A 20,168-nucleotide genomic window follows, 5' to 3' on the forward strand; every position below is an offset into this window, starting at 1 on the left:
TCATCAGGTCCTGGTAATTGAAAATTGAACATTCGTATTTTATAAACATTTTAAGGCCATTTCTTCTTTTCATACATCTTAAGCTTCAATTCAAAATCCTCTTAAGACCCCTCAGGGGATTATGCAGCTTTCACTTTCTTTACACCTAAATGCAGTCTGACATGATTTGTCTTGATGGCAAATGCAACATTTGAAAACAGATCTGTTCTATAAAAGGTCTAAAAAGCTAATGAAGACAAAGATTCTGTAAACGAAATCCCATTTTTTATCTCCTATTTTCCAGGAATCTGATCTGAGATATCTGCAAAGATGCAGTCTTGTTCTAGGGTTATACACATCTTCCAATTATATTGTTTGTTAAACTGTTTTTCTCTTTTTATGTCTTTAGGCACAAAGCTTAACACATGGCCTCCTCCCAGTTCTCTTCTCCTCACTCTATTAACACACCACTTAAAAGTGAGCATTCAGTAAGTATATACCACCCCCCAATCCATTCCCATCCTGCAGCTGAGTAATCTTCCTGAACCAATCTCATTATGCCACTCTCCCTCTTAAGACCCTTCATCAAGGCATTCTAGTTAATGATACATATGCTGAAGTATTTAGAGGAAAGTGCACTGATATCTGCACTTACTTCAAAATGTATTTTTTAAAAAATGGGTAATAGAGCAGGACACATGACATAAAGCAAATGTAATTAAATGTTAATGGTAGAATCTAGGTTGAGATATATGAGTATTAACTGCAAAATCTCTTCAACTTTTCTGTATGTTTGGAATTTTCATAAGATGTGAGAAAAAAACCCATCGGGTCTTCCTACTGTTCTTACAGGTAAAGGGCAAAATGTAAAGGTCAACATTCTTACAAAAAGCTCCCTTATCTTTCCCGCCCATTGCTCACTGTGTCCCCTACCAACATGCTAGGCTCTGGACACACAATTTCTTTCAGGAACTTCTAGTCAGAGGCCTCATTCTCTCCCAACTCTACACCTTCACATATGCCATCACTTCTCTCTGGAATACTCTTCCCTTCCCCTCACCTGGGAGAACACTATCTTCTTCTGGTCTCGAGGAAGCTTTCTTTGACTCTTTCTTTGACTCCACGTGTTTGGTTAAGTGCCCTCTCTGTGCTCTGAATAGCCCACTGCAGACTTCTAGCACACTGTACTGCAGAGGGTCATCTTATACATGTGTTTCCTCCAGCAGTCTTTAAGTGTGTCAGGTCTGCCCCTCATTCAACAAAAAACAGTCAGCAAGATATGAAGTCTTTGCTTTTTAAGAAGATCGCTTGCTCACCAAAAACAGAAACTACATCTTATGTATAGCTCTTTCACCAACCTTCATGTTCTTTTTGTTGCTTTGTGGGTTTCTTGTTTCTTTGTTTTGAGACAGGGTCTCGTTCTGTCACCCAAGCTGGGGTAATGTGCAATTATGGCTCACTGCAGCCTCAACCTCCTGGGCTCAAGAAATCCCCCCACCTCAACTTGAGTAATCAGGACTACAGGGGTGTGCCACCATGCCTGGCTAATTTTTAAATTTTTTGTAGAGATGGGGTCTCCCTATGTTAACCAGGTTGGTCTTGAACTCAAGCAATCCTCCCACTTCAGTCTCCCAAAATGTTATGATTACAGTCATGAGCCAGGGCATCTGGCCCAAACTTTCCTATTTCTTGATTCCAACCAGAGTCTCTATTTTCATAATATACTTCATTTGTAACTGCTTTTCCTAGACATTTATCACAATCTATTAAAATCATTCATTACTCATATATATGAAACTCAAATGGCCACCTCTCATCAATAACAGATCAATTAATAGTGTAAGCTCATAATACATTCCTCCTTCACTAAACTTAGGAAAACTTTTTCTAGCCATTGGACCGAGGGTTGGTCCTTAGCTGCCTTGCCACAACCAAGCTGCACAATGTTTGAAGATACTAAAAACTCCATTATGAACCCTCTTCTCTTTATTCACCTATACAATTAGAAGGATAAAACATTTTTAAGTTCAGGATGCCTGTCCTTTGACATTGGTATGTTTAAAAATCATGCTTGGCTGGGCACAGTGGCTTAGGCCTGTAATCCCAACACTCTGGGAGGCCGAGGCAGGTGGATCACCTGAGGTCAGAAGTTTGAGACCAGCCTGGCCAACATGGTGAAACCCTAGCTCTACTAAAAATACAAAAAAAAAAAAAAAAATAGCTGGGCATGGTAGTGGGCACTTCGTAATCCCAGCTACTTGGGAGGCTGAGGCAGGAGAATCACTTGAATCAGGAGGCAGAGGTTGCAGTGAGTCGAGATTGTGCCACTTGCACTCCAGCCTGGGCAACGACAGCGAAACTCCGTCTCAAAAAAATAAATAAATAAAAACTGATGTAAACTGATGTAAAGCAGGTACTGTCATAAATGTAAACTGATGTAAAGCAGGTACTGTCATTTTAATTAATCTATGTTTAATAGCTTTTCCTTCTGAACTTTGCAAAGCCTTCTTGGTAAACACATTGCAAAGCATTCTGTGGGAGGTTCAGCCTCCTTGTGTGTATTGTACTGTGCAGACATGAAAAAATAAACCCGTTTACTGTGTGCGTGTAAATAGCCTGGTCATCAGGCCATTTTCAGCCAATAGTCACATCCAGTGCAATTTTGCACCGAACACTTAAGGGTATGGTTTGTAAGTATGATCTGTAAAATAACTGGGATGAATTCCCATGTATACCTGTGTAAATAGATTTGTTAACTGAAATATACTTTAAGAAAAGATAAAATCTGTAAATAAACTGATTTATAAATTAAAAAATAAATAAATAAAATAAATAAATAAATAATAAAAATTTAAAAATGCTTAATGACAAGCAATTTAAAAAATTAAGTCACTAAATTATAAGTTATTGTTTGGAAAACACAACACACCTAATAGCTCCAGTAAAATAAAACAAAAAAAATTTACCTTATTCTACACAATTAATACACCTTTAAAGTGGCAAGTATAGAAAAGGGGTTTCAAACAATGCTTGAAATAATCCAGCTACTTATCTTCAGTTCCTTGGCCTTCAGCTGGCAGTGACACAGACACATCAGTTTTAAGACTGCCAGCCAAATAGTTAATGATCTGTAAACATACAATTACACAAGTAGAGTTCCTGTTCAAAGATTGGATGAAAGCCCTTCCATAAAAACCCCTTTAGGTGATGATGTTAAAATTATTTCCTGAAGATTTTATCTAAATTTGCAAGTTTATATACTAGATTTTCTTAAAGAGGGCATATTTAAAAAAACAAATCATTTCATTACAGCCTGAACAACATGGCAAAACCCCATCTCTACAAAAAAATACAAAGATTAGGTGGGCATGGTGGCACACACCTATAGCCCCAGTTACTCAGGAGGCTGAGGTGGGAGGATCACCTGAGCCCGGGAGGCTGAGGCTGTAGTGAGCTGTGACTGCACCAGTGCTCTCCAGCCTGGGCAACAGAGCAAGACACGGTCTCAAACAACAACAACAAAAATTTCATAAAAGCAATACTATTATAATAAAGCTGTTTTCATGTCTACATGCAGGTGCTAGAAAACTTTTTCTGTAAAGGACTAGACAGCAAATATTTTAAGCTTCTCAGGCCACACAGGTCTCTGTTACACATTTTTGTTTTATTCCTCCATCTCTTTAAAAATGTAAAAAAAAAAAAAAAAAAAAAAAAAAAACTCCTCAAATTCCACACATGGTCACCAAAACAGTACAGGGTGATACTGTTTTATCTCCCTGACAGATCTCTAACTCAACAATAGAATGTAATCTCCACCAACTTCATAATAACAATTAACAGGGGTCTGGGTGCGGTGGCTTGCACCTGTAATCCCAGCACTTTGGGAGGCCTAGGTGGGCCGATCACCTGAGGTTGGGAGTTTGAGTCCAGCCTGACCAACATGGAGAAACCCTGTCTCTACTAAAAATACAAAATAAGCCGGGCGTGGTGGTGCATGCCTGTAATCCCAGCTACTTAGGAGGGCTGAGGCAGGAGAATCGTTTGAACCCAGGAGGCAGAGGCTGTGGTGAGCCGAGATCATGGAGGCAGAGGCTGCAGTGAGCAGAGATCGTGCCACTGCACTCGAGCCTGGGCAACAAGAGCGAAACTCCATCTCAAAAAATAGTAACAATTAACAGACTAGAACTGTGAAGACTTAGAAATGTGATTTCTAACTGCAACACTGTTATTATTGATTGTGCAAACCTGGTCAGATAATTCCATTTGTTCCCCAATTTCTAAATGGAGGAGAGTTAAATCAGACCATCTCTATAGTGATGGATTTAAAATGCTTTACTATTATCATCCATTACTACTTCTTTTTTTTAAAGACAGGGTCTCGCTACGTTGCCCAGGCTAGTCTTGAACTTCTAGGCTCCAGCAATCCTCCCACCTGAATTTCCCGAGTAACGTGCACTACAGGTACTGTGCCCAGATTCATCCATTACTTCTTGATCAGTAATATGCTAGAAATAAAATTAATATATATGTATATATATGCGTATTATATGTGTATGTGTGTACATATGTATGTGTATATATATGTGTATACATATGTGTGTGTATATATGTATGTACGTGTATATATGTGTATATATGTGTGTGTTTGTGCGTGTGTATATATATAGTTTGTGTGTGTGTGCGTGTGTGTGCGTGTGAGAGACAGGGCAACTCTGTTGCCCAGGCTGGAGTGCAGGGGCAAGGTCTCAGCTCACTGCAGCCTCAATCTCCTAGGCTCAGGTGATCCTCCTACCTCAGCTTCCTGAGTAGCTGAGACTAAAGGTGCATCCACCATGCCTGGTTGATTTTTGTATTTTTTTGTTGAGCAGGATTTCACCATGCTGCCCAGGCTGGTCTCAAAGTCCTCAGTTCAAGTGATCTGTCCACCCTGGCCTCCCAAAATGCTGAGATTACAGGCGTGTGCCACCATGCCCGGCCCAACTCCTTTGTATCTTATATCAGCAATATAAGATACAATAAAAACTATATATATAAAACAATAAAAATATAACAATATAACAATAAAATATATAACAATATATACATAACAAAAACAGGAATTGTGAAAAATGAGTAGTCAAAGCAAAACAATTAAGAGCACATAATACATTAATGATAATAGCTATCGTGAACACTTCCCAAGTATGCATGCCACTGTTTGACTTGGTCCCCAGCATTATGATCATCAGGAGACAGGGAATTATAATCTGCTATATCCCTTCCTTATCCCATTGAGATATCAACATTGTAAAGCTGACATTTTTGATTTGGCCTTATATGACATAAATTATCCTATTTTATCTGAAAGCTCTGGTGAGAAGAGTCATGAGGGGTCTTCACTGAACTACTTGTGGCATACATCTTCTGCATGGCCTTCCACAGGTTATCTGGAGGACCCAGGTAAGGTGAGGGACTCTTGGTGTGCTCCCCATCTCCTAGAGGGCATCGTCCTCCCTCACACTGGTAGCTAAGAGTAGGGAGAGACTATTAACCAAATGCAGGACACAGACAAAGTGACTGTAAATAAATATTTATGCATGCTTATTTATGACTACATCCCTCCAACATGTCAAGGGGTGCCTGTAGAGCAAAAAGACAAACCTAATTTTGAATTCCAGCTCAAGGCAAGGAGTGGTGGCTCACACCTATAATCCCAGCACTTACAGAGCCGAGGCAGGCGGATCAACTGAGGTCAGGAGTTCAAGACCAGCCTGGCCAACAATGTGAAACCCCATCTCCACTAAAAATACAAAAATTAGCCAAGTGTGGTGGCATGCCTGTAGTCCCAGCTGCTCCGGAGGCTGAGGCAGGAGAATTGCTTGAACCAGGGAGACAGAGGTTGCAGTGAGCCGAGATAGTGCCACTGCACTCCAGCCTGGGCAACAGAGTAAGACTCCATCTCAAAAAATAAATAAATAAAAATGAATTCCAGTTCAGTTGTGTAACCTGGGGCTTAAAACCCTTTCCTGTAAAACAGTAAACATGCTACATAATACAGCACCTAGCAGAACACTCAACACAAGTCACAAATACAATACACGATAGTTCCCATCCCTGCAGCTGGCCAAAGCTCCACCTTTGGATTGATCATTCAGCAATTTACATTACATTAAAAAAAACAGAACTTATCCTTAATCATTTTCCTTACTCCCACAGGCTGTCTAGATATGAATTAAAAATAACATTTAGTTGGCTGGGCACGGTGGCTCACGCCTGTAATCCCAGCACTTTGGGAGAATGAGGTGGGCAGATCACCTGAGGTTGGGAGTTCGAGACCACCCTGATCAACATGGAGAAACCCGTCTGCTAAAAATACAAAATTAGCCAGATGTGGTGGCTCATGCCTGTAATTCCAGCTACTCAGGAGGCTGAGGCAGAAGAATCGCTTAAACCAGATAGGTGGAGGTTGCAGTGGGCCACGATCGCGCCATTGCACTCCAGCCTGGGCAACAACAGCAAAACTCCGTTTCAAAAAAAAACAAAAACAAAGAAAACATTTAGTTTAATCCAATAAATATTTACCAAGATCAGTAAATGCTAACCACAGTGGTTGATTACAATGGCTATTAATAGTTCCCATGCCCTAGGAGGTCAAAGTCACACTAAAGCATGGTTCTTAATCAAATATGGTATGTATTCTACAATTAAATCATCTTTACATTAAGATGCAAATTTTTAACCTACTAGATAGTCAAAGATTAAAATGAATAATACTTAGTATTGGCAATGGTACTAAACAAACAAGTACTCTCACATAATGATGGTAAAAATGTGACCGGGTGCGGTGGCTCACACCTGTAACCCCAGCACTTTGGGAGGCCGAGGTAGGCGGATCACGAGGTCAGGAGATCAAGACCATCCTGGCTAACAGGGCGAAACTCCGACTCCACTAAAAAATGCGAAACATTAGCCAGGTGTGGTGGCACACGCCAGTAGTCCCAGCTACTCGGGAGGCTGAAGCAGGAGAACTGCTTGAACCCGGGAGGTGGAGGTTGCAGTGAGCTGAGATAGCACCCACTGCTCTCCAGCCTGGGTGACAGAGCAAGATTTTGTCTCCAAAAAAAAAAAAAGTAAAATAGTACAACTTTCCTAGAAGACTGACAATACTTATGCAGAAAGATTTAAAAGACCTAACAATTCCACTTCTGGGAACTTATTCCAACCAAAGAAAATACTGGGCAAGTGGAAAATGAGGTATAACAATAATAATCTGTCTACCAATCCATTATAATTACGATATAGCTATATATACTATTCAGTCAATAAGAAAGATAAAGCTGTATCTATTAACATGAAAAAAACTCATGTTACATGAAGTGAACCATGGTACATGAAGTTAAAAAAAATCTGATTGCAAAAGAGTAATATAAATCATCAGTTTATTTTTAAGAAAAAAATATTCACATAGAGAAAATGAACACGACCTGGTGTGTTAATAGATGCTCATACCTATAACCTAGCACTTTCAGGCCAAGACCAGAGGCTCATTTGAGCACAGGAGTTTGAGACCAGGCTGGGCAACATAGTGAGACTCCCATCTTTCCAAAAAATTAGCCAGGTATGGTGTCGTGTAGTACCAGCTACTCAGGAGACTAAGGCAGGAAAATCACTTGAGCCCAGGAATTGGAGGCTGCAGTAAGCTGTTATTACACTATCGCACTCCGGCCTGGGGAACAGAGCAAAACTTTCTCTAAAAAATAAAAAATAAATAAATAAGAAAAAATGAACCCTTACCTCTAAGTGGTAGGATCATGCATTATTTTCATGTTCTTTCTTTCTTTTGGGACACGGTCCCGCTCTGTCACCTAGGCTGGAGTGCAGTGGTGTGATCACAGCTCACTACAACCTTGGACTCCTGGGCTCAAATGAACCTTCTGCCTCAGCCTCCCAAGTAGCTGGGACAAAAGACATGTGCCACTACACCAGTTATTTTTTAAATTTTTTTTGTAGAAGCAGAGTCCTGCTGTATTACCCAGGCTGGTCTCAAGCCATGCCCCCACCTTGGCCTCCCAAAGTGCTGAGATTGCAGACGGGAGCCACTGAGCATGGCTATTTTCACTTTATCTTCTTACCTTTTTCTTTTTTTTTCTTTCTCTGGCAAGAAACATGCATTACTTTCATAATTTAAAATAGTGATTTCCAATTCTGAGAGGAAAGTGTTTTAGACATAATTTCTTTTGGTTCTTTTAATCCCATGATGTATTAAATAATGTATGAAATAATCTCAGTTTACAGGTCAGGGGGTTCTAATTTGTCCACAACTCCACCGCTTCAAAGGATAGGGAGGCTGACTCAAAGATCTTGTGGCTTTTGTCAGGGCTCCTTCCACCATACCTAAACTGCCTCGGCCCTTTTCTCTGGGTTTTAGGCCCTTTTCACAGGTTTTCTCCTCCCCATCCTACTTAGCAAAATTGTACTCAGATACCACCTTTTCCAAATGCTCATCATTACTGGCCATCAGAGAAATGCAAATCAAAACCACAATGAGATACCATCTCACACCAGTTAGAATGGCGATCATTAAAAAGTCAGGAAACGACAGGTGCTGAAGAGGATGTGGAGAAATAGGAACACTTTTACTCTGTTGGTGGGATTGTAAACTGGTTCAATCATTGTGGAAAACAGTATGGTGATTCCCCAAGGATCTAGAACTAGAAATATCATATGACCCAGCCATCCCATTACTGGGTATATACCCAAAGGATTATAAATCATGCTGCTATAAAGACACATGCACACGTATATTTACTGCGGCACTATTCACAATAGCAAAGACTTGGAATCAACCCAAATGTCCATCAGCGACAGACTGGATTAAGAAAATGTGGCACATATGCACCATGGAATACTATGCAGCCATAAAAAAGGATGAGTTCATGTCCTTTGTAGGGACATGGATGAAGCTGGAAACCATCATTCTCAGCAAACTATCGCAAGAACAGAAAACCAAACACCGCATGTTCTCACTCATAGGCAGGAATTGAACAACGAGATCACTTGGACTCTGGAAGGGGAACATCACACACCGGGGCCTATTATGGGGAGGGGGGAGGGATGGCATTGGGAGTTATACCTGATGTAAATGACGAGTTGATGGGTGCAGCACACCAACATGGCACAAGTATACATATGTAACAAACCTGCACATTGTGCACATGTACCCTAGAACTTAAAGTATAATAAAAAATAAAATAATAAAATAAATAAATAAATAAATAAATAAATAAATAAGGAAGCATACCACAAAAAAAAAAAAAAAAAAAGAAAAGGCTTTTGGTCAGGTGAGTTAAAAAACTCAGAAAAAAAAAATACCATCTTTTTCACAAAATATTTTGTGACCTATTTAGCTGCCTGTTTTTGTAAATAAAGTTTTATTGAAACAAGGCTGTATCCATTCATTTACATATTATCCATGGCTGTTTTGGAACTACAAGAGCAGAACTGAGTTGTTGCAACAGAGACCATATGACTCACAAAGCCTAAACTATTTACAATCTGGCCCTTGACAGAAAAGTTTGCTGACCCTATTATAAGATGCCAATATGCCATCTTACTCTCAAAACACTATATATATTTTAGTAGCCGTAACATATAATAAACACGTAATGAATAATTTCATGTTAATTCTTTGAAAAAATTCAATATCATATATATGGTAACAGTCTATTCCTTGCATCATATTCCCATAACCAGTTATGCCAGAAAACAGCATAACTCATGGAACCTTGATGATCTTTAATCCCAGCTCAACAAATCAATAGTTTTAGACTGAACACTCTCATTATTTTTATAATCAGTCCTCACATAGAAAACCATACACTCCTTTGCCAGTTACAAGTTACTTCTCTGCACAGATCTCTGAATTCCACTGTGTATATCTTAAGGTTTCCTACAATAGCTCAAGCATAATAGAGTTTTATTCCTGAAGGGGGGAAAAAAAGACTTTCACATATACTTACTGATGATGTTCAGCATTTTGTGGGACTTTTTTGCTGCATATTATCGCGGACTAATACCTTCAGGGAACAATATAGCGACTTTACATTTCTTTCCTGGGGGGAATTCAATGGCCCACATCTATATTAATTAATTAAAACCCAATTTCAATATGCCTTAAAACATTTCTTTAAAAATATTCAGCCGGGCGCGGTGGCTCAAGCCTGTAATCCCAGCACTTTGGGAGGCCGAGACGGGTAGATCACGAGGTCAGGAGATCGAGACCATCCTGGCCAAAATGGTGAAACCCCATCTCTACTAAAAAAATACAAAACCTAGCCGGGCAAGGTGGCGGGCGCCTGTAGTCCCAGCTACTCGGGAGGCTGAGGCAGGAGAATGGCGTAAACCCAGGAGGCGGAGCTTGCAGTGAGCTGAGATCTGGTCACTGCACTCCAGCCTGGGCGACAGAGCGAGACTCCGTCTCAAAAAATAAATAAATAAATAAAAAATAAATAAATAAATATTCAATAACTCACAAGATTAAAACAAGAAAATTTATAAAATGTCAGGTCAAACAAGGCTTTGGAGATCACAAAATTCAAATAGTCTAATTTAGAGATGAGAAAGATGAGGCTTACATGACTTAACAAAGGACTAGTCTCCTGAGTAGCTGGGACTACAGGAGCCCACCACTATGTCCGGCTAATTTTTGTACTTTTAGTAGAGATGGGATTTCACCATATTATTGGCCAGGTTGGTCTCAAACTCCTGACCTCAGGTGATCCACCCCCTGAGCCTCCCAAAGTGCTGGGATTACAAGCAGGAGCCACAGAGCCGGCCTCAGGCTGTAAAATTTTGAATACTGATTTTGCCTCCTGGCTATGTAACCCTAGGACAATTTACTTAACATTTCTGTGTCTGGCGGGGTGTGGTAGCTCACCCCAGTAATCCCACTACTTTGGGAGGCTGAGGTGAGAGGAGAATTGCTTGAGCCCAGAGTTCAACACCAGCCTGGGCAACACAGTGAGACCTCATCTCTCCAAAAAGTACAAAATTAGCTAGAAGTGGTGACACGCACCTGTAGTCCCAGCTACTTAGGAGGCTGAGGCAGGGGGATGGTTTGAGCCCAGAAGGCAGAGGTTGCAGTGAGCTGAGATTATACCACTATGCTCCAGCCTGAGCAACAAAGTAAGACCCTGCCTCAAAAACAAAACACAAATTCTGTGTCTGTTTCCTGATCTTTAAGGGGATAGAGTACATAAACAATCCTTACATGACTAGTACCTGTAAGTGCTCTATGTTAGGTAGTATTAATTATTATTTTCCTTAGGGAGTTTTCTTATCAAAACATGGGAAAGTAATCAATATGGAGAAACTGCCTTTAAGAGCAGCTATTAAAATACAAATATGCCCCGCGCAGTGGCTCACGCCTATAATCCCAGCACTTTGGGAGGCCAAGGCAGGCAAATCACCTGAGGTCGGCAGTTCGAGGCCAGCCTGACCAACATGGAGAAACTGTCTCTACTAAAAATACAAAATTAGCAGGGTGTGGTGGCACATGCCTGTAATCCCAGTTACGCAGGAGGCTGAGGCAGGAGAATTGCTTGAATTAGGAGGCGGAGGTTGCAGTGAGCCGAAATCATGCCACTGCACTCCAGCCAGGGTAACTCCATCTCAAAAAACAAACAAACAAAAAAGATATATAATCAATTGTATTAAAAGTAATTAAATATAAAAGGTAAAAATGAAAATGTAGTTCTTAAAAAGGACAATTTAAAAGTTAGAATCTACTTAAAATACATGCGCAAGAAGTCCTACCTTTATTAAAAACAAATCTTACTGAAATCCATTCTCAAAACCTTTCAAGAAAGAAGAGTTAACATCATAGACTTTCTGGATTTCATTAGAAGTCAGGCCTAGGCAGATTAAATAATTACTTAAACACAAGTGCCATGGCAACAGCTGCATCCCACAATCCAACAAATATTTAGATTTTCCTTTAAAATAATTACCAGTACGTTTGCTCAAAGACAGGCTTTGAGTAGAAAGAATTTTGTACCTGGCACTCTCTCCCTTGTGGGAACTTCTATCAAGTCAGAAATCCATGGCAGAGTCACAGAACAGGGCCCTTATGTTGTGTGACCTTGGAAAATCCACTCAACAGGTCTCTACAACTCATTACCCATCTATAAATTGGTGCCCTGATCTGGGAGGAGAGAGGAGGTGAAATGAGATTTGTATTAAAATCCTTTGAGAGTGGCTCTTACACACACACACATTACTAGTCATGTCCCTTTTCTCCCATCAGGTAGTAGGAGAGCATGTGGAAAGCTAAACTGCAATTTGTGTGTGTTGTGAGGGGAGTCCTTAGGTCTATATCATTGTTCCTATTCTAGGTTGTTTCTGAAATGTAAAGCCTTGCAAAAGGCTCAGATTTGTTTTACTTTATTTATTAGAATTATTTTTTGAGACACGGTCTCACTCCGTTGCCCAAGCTGGAGTGCAATGGTGTGAACTCAGCTCACTGCAACCTCTGCCTCTGGGGCTCAAGTTGTCCCTCCACCTTAGCCTCCCCAAGTAGCTGAGACTACAAGCACGCACCATAATACCCAACTTTTTTTTTTTTTTTTTTTGAGACAGAGTCTCACTGTCACCCAGGCTGGAGTGCAATGGCACGATATTGGCTCACTGCAACCTCCGCATCCCGGACTCAAGCAATCCTCCTGCCTCAGCCTCCGAGTAACTGGGATTACAGGTGTATGCCACCACGTCCAGCTAAGTTTTGTATTTGTAGTAGAGATGGGGTTTAAACATGTTAGCCAGGCTCATCTGGAATCCTAACTTCAGGTGATCCACCCACCTCGGCCTCCTAAAGCGCTGGGATCACAGGCAGGAGCTGCCACGCCAGGCCAATTTTTTTCATTTTGTGTAGAGATGGGGTTTCACCATTATTACCCAGGCTGGTCTCCAACTCATGAGCTCAAGTGATCCACCCCTCGGCCTCTCAAAGTGCTAGGATTACAGGCTGGGTCACTGTGCCTGGCTTTAGATTTGTTTTTTAAAATAAGAGACTCCAGAGACCACCTGCATTCATGAAAGATATATTAGGGCCAAGCATCCTCCTGCCCAGCACCTTCAAACTCATAACAAAGAAAACCACAATCCCTATTTGTATATTTCTTTCCTCCACCAGCACAGAGTGAATGCTGCCATATGTGATGGTAAAATGTCTGTGAGAAATCTTCAGGGGTATCTTAGAAGTTAACTCTATTTTTGCAACCAGTATACAAATCAGTTATTAGCTTCTTCCAAAGCTGAAAAGGACTCTGATGAAAATCCCAACAGTACTGAAAGAAAAATATTAAGTTTCAAGCTCATATTACCTGATACTAGATGGAACTTTACGAACTATTAAGTTCATAAAAAAGGAAATTTAATCTATTCTTGTATGGTGGCGTGAAGGAGGCTGGGACCTCTAAGAACACTCAGTCCCATGTACAGACCCGGTGTCAAAGGGGGGTTTAAAAAAAAAAAACATAGCACAACCGCAGTACAAATTCGGTATACCAAAAAATGAACAAAACCGCCACTTTTGTTTTACCACAAACCGAATAATCTATGCAATATCTAATGTGCAGAAATAACTGGAGGAAATGTATAAAATAAGAACAAAACTACTGAATCTTACCTTTACCATGGCAGTGTTTCCAAATAAGTCTTACTTAAAGTAATTAAAATAGAATCGATTTCAATGAGGTCATATGATCTTAAATCCATTTTAGCTTAGTAATGAGTGGTAATTTGTTTAAATTAGTAAATTAAAAATATATTCTACAATTTTTTTGCTCTTGGATCCTAATTTATTTTGCCCTATTAATATCACTTATGAAGGCACTAATTCAATTTTTTAAAAAGTTCTGAGCACAAATATTTTCTAATTCAGTTTAAGATAAATATATCACTTGCAAATATTATCACTATACAAACATTAACTCACTTGATCCCCCCCCACAACCCTAGAGGCGGGTATTATTATTTCCATAACAACCATTTTAAAAATGAAGAAACTGAGGTTTATAGATGTCAAGCAACTTGCTTAAGATCTTAGGGCTTATATGTGATAGGACAGTGACTCAATCCAGGCTAATCTGCAGTAGGTGCTTTCAATCACATTAAAAACAAGAGTAAAAACTAATTTTTCAACTAGCTCCATGTAGCTTTAAAGAATATCAATAATCATATGTTTTTGCTTGGCAGAAGTCCATTAAAAAAGTATTTTTTTCTGTGTAAACATTCATATTTAACCATGCAGCCTATCAAGCAGCATTTGACTTCTTTGTTTCCTTTCCTGTTTTTAGATGGACATTAAAAAAAAAAAAAAAGCCTCTGGTATTGAGCCGATATCAAATACCAAAGTTTTTAAATTTAATATTCGTATAAGCCAAACTTCAGTTATCTTGCATGTAAAGAACTATATAGAGAAATTTCTCCTTTAAACGATTCAGGACCTAAGCCTGCAAAAATGCGAACCTGCGAACTATTCTCCCTCAGTCCTCTATCCCCACCCTCAGAGTCACTCAAGAAACAGAATACACAACTTCCAGAGAGCCGAGGAGATACAGAACAATCAGGAGAACTGACACTGGACCATTTCTCCTTATTACATCCATTTGGCTGAAGAGACTTAACTAGAAAGGTGTGTTCTACTGTCCTTTACAGATTTCAGAATTACATGTGACAGTTAAGGTAGCTGCAACACGAGCACATTGTACCAGAGAACACTGAATCAAGAACATTTATCGCCAGGTCTTAGTTGTAGCTTCTGTCAATTATACAAAGAATCAGCTATTAAATATTAATGGCAAGCCATTTGCGCCGGAGCTCTTGCAAAGAGCCTCCTGCTACCAATTTTTGTGATGAAAGAAAAACTGTCAATTTCTAGTAAACCCTAGGCCACCAGAATCCCTCAGATGAGCGATCGAATTCTGTCCTTCCCAGGGGAGGCTGTCAGGGCCACCCCCATATCCCGGGGAGGAGGAGGAACCTGAGGGAGGGCGGGTCCCCGTAGGTCCTGGGTCGAGGGTCTCGGGTTCCCCTTCTTGCCCAGCCTTCCGCGACAGGTCGGGAGGCGGGGCGGGGCTGGGCCGGCTGTCCGCACAAAGACAGCCAGCGAGCTAGCCGGCGGACCAGGTACCCCGGGCCGCTGGGGGCCAGGCGGGGCGGAGCGAGGCAGGGAACTCTTACCCAGCAGTAGCACGTTCTTCCCCGCAGGGAGCTTGGAGCGCGAGCGGGTGGAGACCTCGCTGAGGATGCAGGACCTAACGGGAAGCAAGGCGTACGGTGAGGCCGGAGGCCGGAGGCCGGAGTCGCAGCGCGGCAGGGACGGACCCGGCCTCGGCGCGCCGGGGATGGTGCTGCCGGGAACGCAGTGGCCGGGCCCGGCGCCGAGCTCCAGCGGGCACGGGATCCCAAGGCGTCGGCGCAAGGCCGGGGGAACCAGCAGGGGCTGAGGGAGGGGTGGAGTCGTTACCAAAGGTTCTGCCCGTCCTCATCGTCGCCTGCCGCGGCGCCACCGTTGCCCGACGCTATCTCGTTGCCCAAGGGGCCGCCTGTGTAAGTCGAGGATAATCCTGGCGGAGAAGAACCGAAGGAGCCGACTCGCCCCACGGCCGCCATCTTGGTCGGGAATCACACCACTCCCAGCAAGACTAAATATGCGAGGCGGCTGAGGCGGCGGCGGTGGAGGCGGCGGGAACCCGGATATGGGGCGTTCAGCGCACGGGAGCGGGGCGGGGCCTGCGGGGGCGGGGCCCGCCGGGACTGATGGAGCGAGCGAGAACAGACTGCGCGTGCGTTGCTGCCTGGCCCGCGCGGAGGGGCTGAGCGTGTGCGGGCGGCGGCGCGGTAGGCCTCGCTGCTGCAGCTCAAGTCCACTGATCTGACAGTACTGAAGCGCTTTCCTTCCGTTCATCCGCGGCCCTGGGCTGCAGCAGGGGGATTGGGTGTGTCAGGTGAAAAGTGCTCCCTCCCACCCTTCCGACAGATCGGCAAACCCTGCAGCAGGCGCGGAATTCCTGCATTGTCATTGCCGGCCCACCCACTGTTCAGGCTGAGAGCGGTCCCCCGCCCACACCGGCGCTTCGCGGGCGCCTAGATAGAAATAGGTCGCCAGGCTGTTAAAAGAGGCCGCCCTGCAACCCTGGGCTGGAGTATTGCTGTGGTCCTGGATTTCTGGACTTTACTTGCATTCTCAAGTGGCGAAGTGTTCCTCAACCTGAACCCACATCAGAAGCAGGTTTTCCCACCCCTAAGCAGCGGCGTGACGAAGTAATTGTTTACCCTGGAAATAGACGGTTATTTTTTAAAAATTATTGTCAGGGCTTGCTTTAATGTTCTTGATGTTTTTGTGTGAGATCCTCCATGTGAGATTTGAAAAGACCCTCTACGCGGGTCATCTAACCGGTCACTAGACATTAATTCCACACTTATTACGTCGAGCACAGTTGACACTGGGAATACATGGATGGCCTTATACTAGCCCTAAAATAACTCTTTTTCTATTAGAACTTTACTAGGTAAATGTATTCGAATGTCTGAACTCCATGTTTAGAAGGAGTCAATGGTTTTAAGGCTCTATCCTAGTACACACCTGTAAGAGCATTTGCTTAAAATTGTCAGACCTTTGTACGTTATCTCTGTCACTTCATATTTGAAAATCACTTGCTAAAATATGACCTGATCAATGCTGTTATGCTAGTGAGAAAATCCACAACTAAAGACTTTGCTGTATATTAGCGTTACAGTTAGAAGTCTGGAAGCCTTTGGAGGCTGGCAAATCTGAGTCCAGGTCTAGCTCTTTGAGTTTACTGGCTGTGTAACCTTAGGCAATTTACTTAACTTCTGTGAGTCTCGGTTTCCTTATCTGTCAAATGAGGATAAAAGGACCTAGAATTGTTGTGAAGATTAAACGGGATGATTCATGTAAAATGGCTTAGAATAACGACTGGCAAATCTTAAGCGCTCCCCACATGTTAATTGTTATCAATGACTTTCTTTACCTTTCAAACCATTAATATCTAACCAACCTCTAGAAGTGATGGGCCTAAAGAACTCTTGGAGCTAAAATTCTTTATTTGTCACCCGTAATGCCAGCACTTTGGGAGGCCAAGGCGGGCAGATTGCTTAAGCCCAGGAGTTCGAGATCAGCCTGGGCAACATGAGGAAACCCCAGCTCTACAAAAAAACACAAAAAATTAGCCAAGTCCCAGCTACTTGGGAGGCTGAGGTGGGGGGATCACCTGAGTTCAGGAGATCAAGGATGCAGTGAACTGCGATCATGCCACTGCAGTCCAGCCTGGGTGACAGAGCAAGAACCTGTCACTAAATAAATAAATAAATAAATAAATAAATAAATAAAATAAAACTTTTGATTTTGTTGTTTGTATACTTAGGAAAGGAACCAGAACCCTCCCCAGTAGTCCTATACCACCAGGAGAAGCTGAGTCTTTATGTCACTGTTTTAAAGGAGAGCTGTATGCTGCTCTTGGCCCCTCTGAAAGCCAATTTACTCTACTTTATTCTTTCAGTCATCTTCCTCAGAGCATTTTCCCCTCAATTTTGTTGTCAGTTCCATATCATATTTGCTTAGTCTGAGAAGTGTTTACTTTTATAATAGTGTCAGGCTTCTAACACCTCATGACTTCCAGATGCTCAACTCCCCACCTAAATTGAGGTCAAAGTTGTATTCCTTGTGGTTTTATAATATCCCTAACCAGCATTCTTCCATTAAGGTGGCTGACAAAAGTGGTCATTTATGAATGCCTCCTATGTGCCAGGCACTCTGTGTGTTACATTTGCAATCCTCATACTTTGTAAGGCTCAGCGAAATTAAGTAACCTACCCCAGGTCACACAGATCAGAAGTTTACAGATAAACTGAGATTTTTTACTATCTAGTCTGTAAAATGACCTAGGTCAAATCATGTTAAAATAAATGTCCTGGTAATTTTAGGTGCTATTCTGGTAAATACCTTCTGTGAAAAGCTTTACATTACAAAAATAGGGAAGCTATATATTATGAGGAAGTCTATAAAAGGAAATAATTCAGCAGTCCCTTGGAATTTTTGTTGCATAAATGCTGTTTGATGATTGACCTGTTTTCTATACTATGATTGCTTTTTCTTTATTGTCCAATGTTTTCTTACATCTAAAATTAATAACCATCTTGTTTTTCTTTTTTTCTTTTTCTTTTTCTTTTTTTTTTTTTTTTTGAGACAGAGTCTTGCTCTGTCACCTAGGCTGGAGTGCAGTGGCACGATCTAGGCTCAATGCAACCTCCGCCTCCTGGGTTCAGGCAATTCTCCTGTCTCAGCCTCCCGAGTAGCTGGGACTACAGGTGCCTGCCAACACGCCTGGCTAATTTTTGTGTTTTTAGTAGAAACGGAGTTTTACCTTGTTGGTCAGGTAGTCTCGAACTCCTGACCTCAGGTCATCCACCCGCCTCTGCCTCCCAAAATGCTGGGATTACAGGCGTGAGCTACTGCACCCAGCCAGCCATCTTCTTTTTCATTTGCTTAGATTTCCATGTCTTTAATTCAGTTTCAAATTCCTATCCCAGCTGTGTAAAACTCCTTGTTGGATATTTTAACACTTTTACCTTCTTAAAGACATCGTTAAGCCGAGATGGGCGGATCACGAGGTCAGGAGATCGAGACCATCCTGGCTAACACGGTGAAACCCCGTCTCTACTAAAAAATACAAAAAAAACTAGCCGGGCGAGGTGGCGGGTGCCTGTAGTCCCAGCTACTGGGGAGGCTGAGGCAGGAGAATGGTGTAAACCTGGGAGGCGGAGCTTGCAGTGAGCTGAGATCTGGCCACTGCACTCCAGCCTGGGCCACAGAGCGAGACTCCCGTCTCAAAAAAAAAAAAAGAACCTTCTGGCCTGCTCCAATCTGAGTTGGTTATTCTGAAACTGAATACACAGCTGTCATCATGTTATCTTTCACCATTGTTCAGGAGATTCCCTTTGCCTCAATCTCGTGTCTTTTTGTTTTAGTGGAGAACTTCCTCCAATGGTTTTATGACAAAAAAGCTCACTGCTAAGTCTTTGGATACCTGTGTATCCAGTCAAGGTCAACCAGAGGAAAAATGGCATTCTTAAGGGGGTGCTAGAGGAAAGCTTAATGGAGGGACTGTTTACAAAGGTGTGAACAGTGTGAAGAGATAGGACTAGCAATAGCAGGAAGCCTTAGGCCTGAAAGGGATAGAGGAAGGAGTGTTTACTAGAATCCAGAGAGAGATACAGCTTATAGGAAAGGGTTGCCCACCAAGATCTATAGTCTTCCGTAAAGGAACACAGTATCCATCTCTTTCTTTCTGCCCCCTGATCTCCTACCAGTGTCACACTTGGACCAAATCCACCCAGGAGCCTGAGGGCAAGAGACCCAGGTGGAGCAACCCATGCAGGTCTACCTCCCTGAGCACAAAGTGGGAATAGAGAAGGATCTCAAGGGGCAAATAAGGTATCTAGCACACCTCCTGTGTTTGAAAATGCATTTAATCGGGCCGGGCGCGGTGGCTCAAGCCTGTAATCCCAGCACTTTGGGAGGCCGAGACGGGTGGATCACGAGGTCAGGAGATCCAGACCATCCTGGTCTACACGGTGAAACCCCGCCTCTACTAAAAAATACAAAAAACTAGCCGGGCAAAATGGCGGGCGCCGGTAGTCCCAGCTACTCGGGAGGCTGAGGCAGGAGAATGGCGTAAACCCGGGAGGCGGAGCTTGCAGTGAGCTGAGATCGCGCCACTGCACTCCAGCCTGGGCGACAGAGCGAGACTCCGTCTCAAAAAATAAAATAAAATAAAAAAAGAAAATGCATTTAATCTATCCTCACTTAATAATAGTTTGGCTAAGTGTAGAATTCTTGGGTTACTAGCTGTCTTCCCTTAGGTTTTTAAAGCCTTGGCCCCCTTGTCTGCTAGATTCTAGTGTTGCCATTGAGAAATCCAAAGCCATTCTGATTTCCGAATCTTGTTGTGTTTTCTTTTTTCCTCCTTATTGGAATCCTTTGCAACTTCCACAGATTCCCACTAACACATTTATCCCCCTTCCATTATTTGCACTTTCCTACTCTTCCCTCCTTCTAAGTATTGAAAGAAATAATCCATACTCGTATACTAAAGCATTCTCTATGCACTAGAACCCATCTCCTAACT

At 42.3% G+C, this 20,168-nt stretch overlaps 1 protein-coding gene across 1 annotated transcript in view; it reads right to left on the minus strand.

Moving 5' to 3' along the window:
* The window catches only part of DYNC1LI1 (dynein cytoplasmic 1 light intermediate chain 1), a 50,220-nt gene extending 33,025 nt beyond the window's left edge, over positions 1 to 17,195 (minus strand). Inside the window, exons 1-2 of the mRNA XM_010354458.2 lie at positions 15,485 to 17,195; positions 15,199 to 15,272 (exon numbers count right to left, since the gene is read on the minus strand). Coding sequence (XP_010352760.1) covers positions 15,199 to 15,272; positions 15,485 to 15,630 — 220 coding nt within the window. The 5' untranslated portion in view covers positions 15,631 to 17,195. The remainder of the gene's footprint in view (positions 1 to 15,198; positions 15,273 to 15,484) is intronic.
* Between the last annotated feature and the right edge of the window lie 2,973 nt (positions 17,196 to 20,168).

This window comes from Rhinopithecus roxellana, chromosome 1 (assembly GCF_007565055.1).
Source record: "Rhinopithecus roxellana isolate Shanxi Qingling chromosome 1, ASM756505v1, whole genome shotgun sequence".
NCBI lineage: Eukaryota > Metazoa > Chordata > Mammalia > Primates > Cercopithecidae > Rhinopithecus > Rhinopithecus roxellana.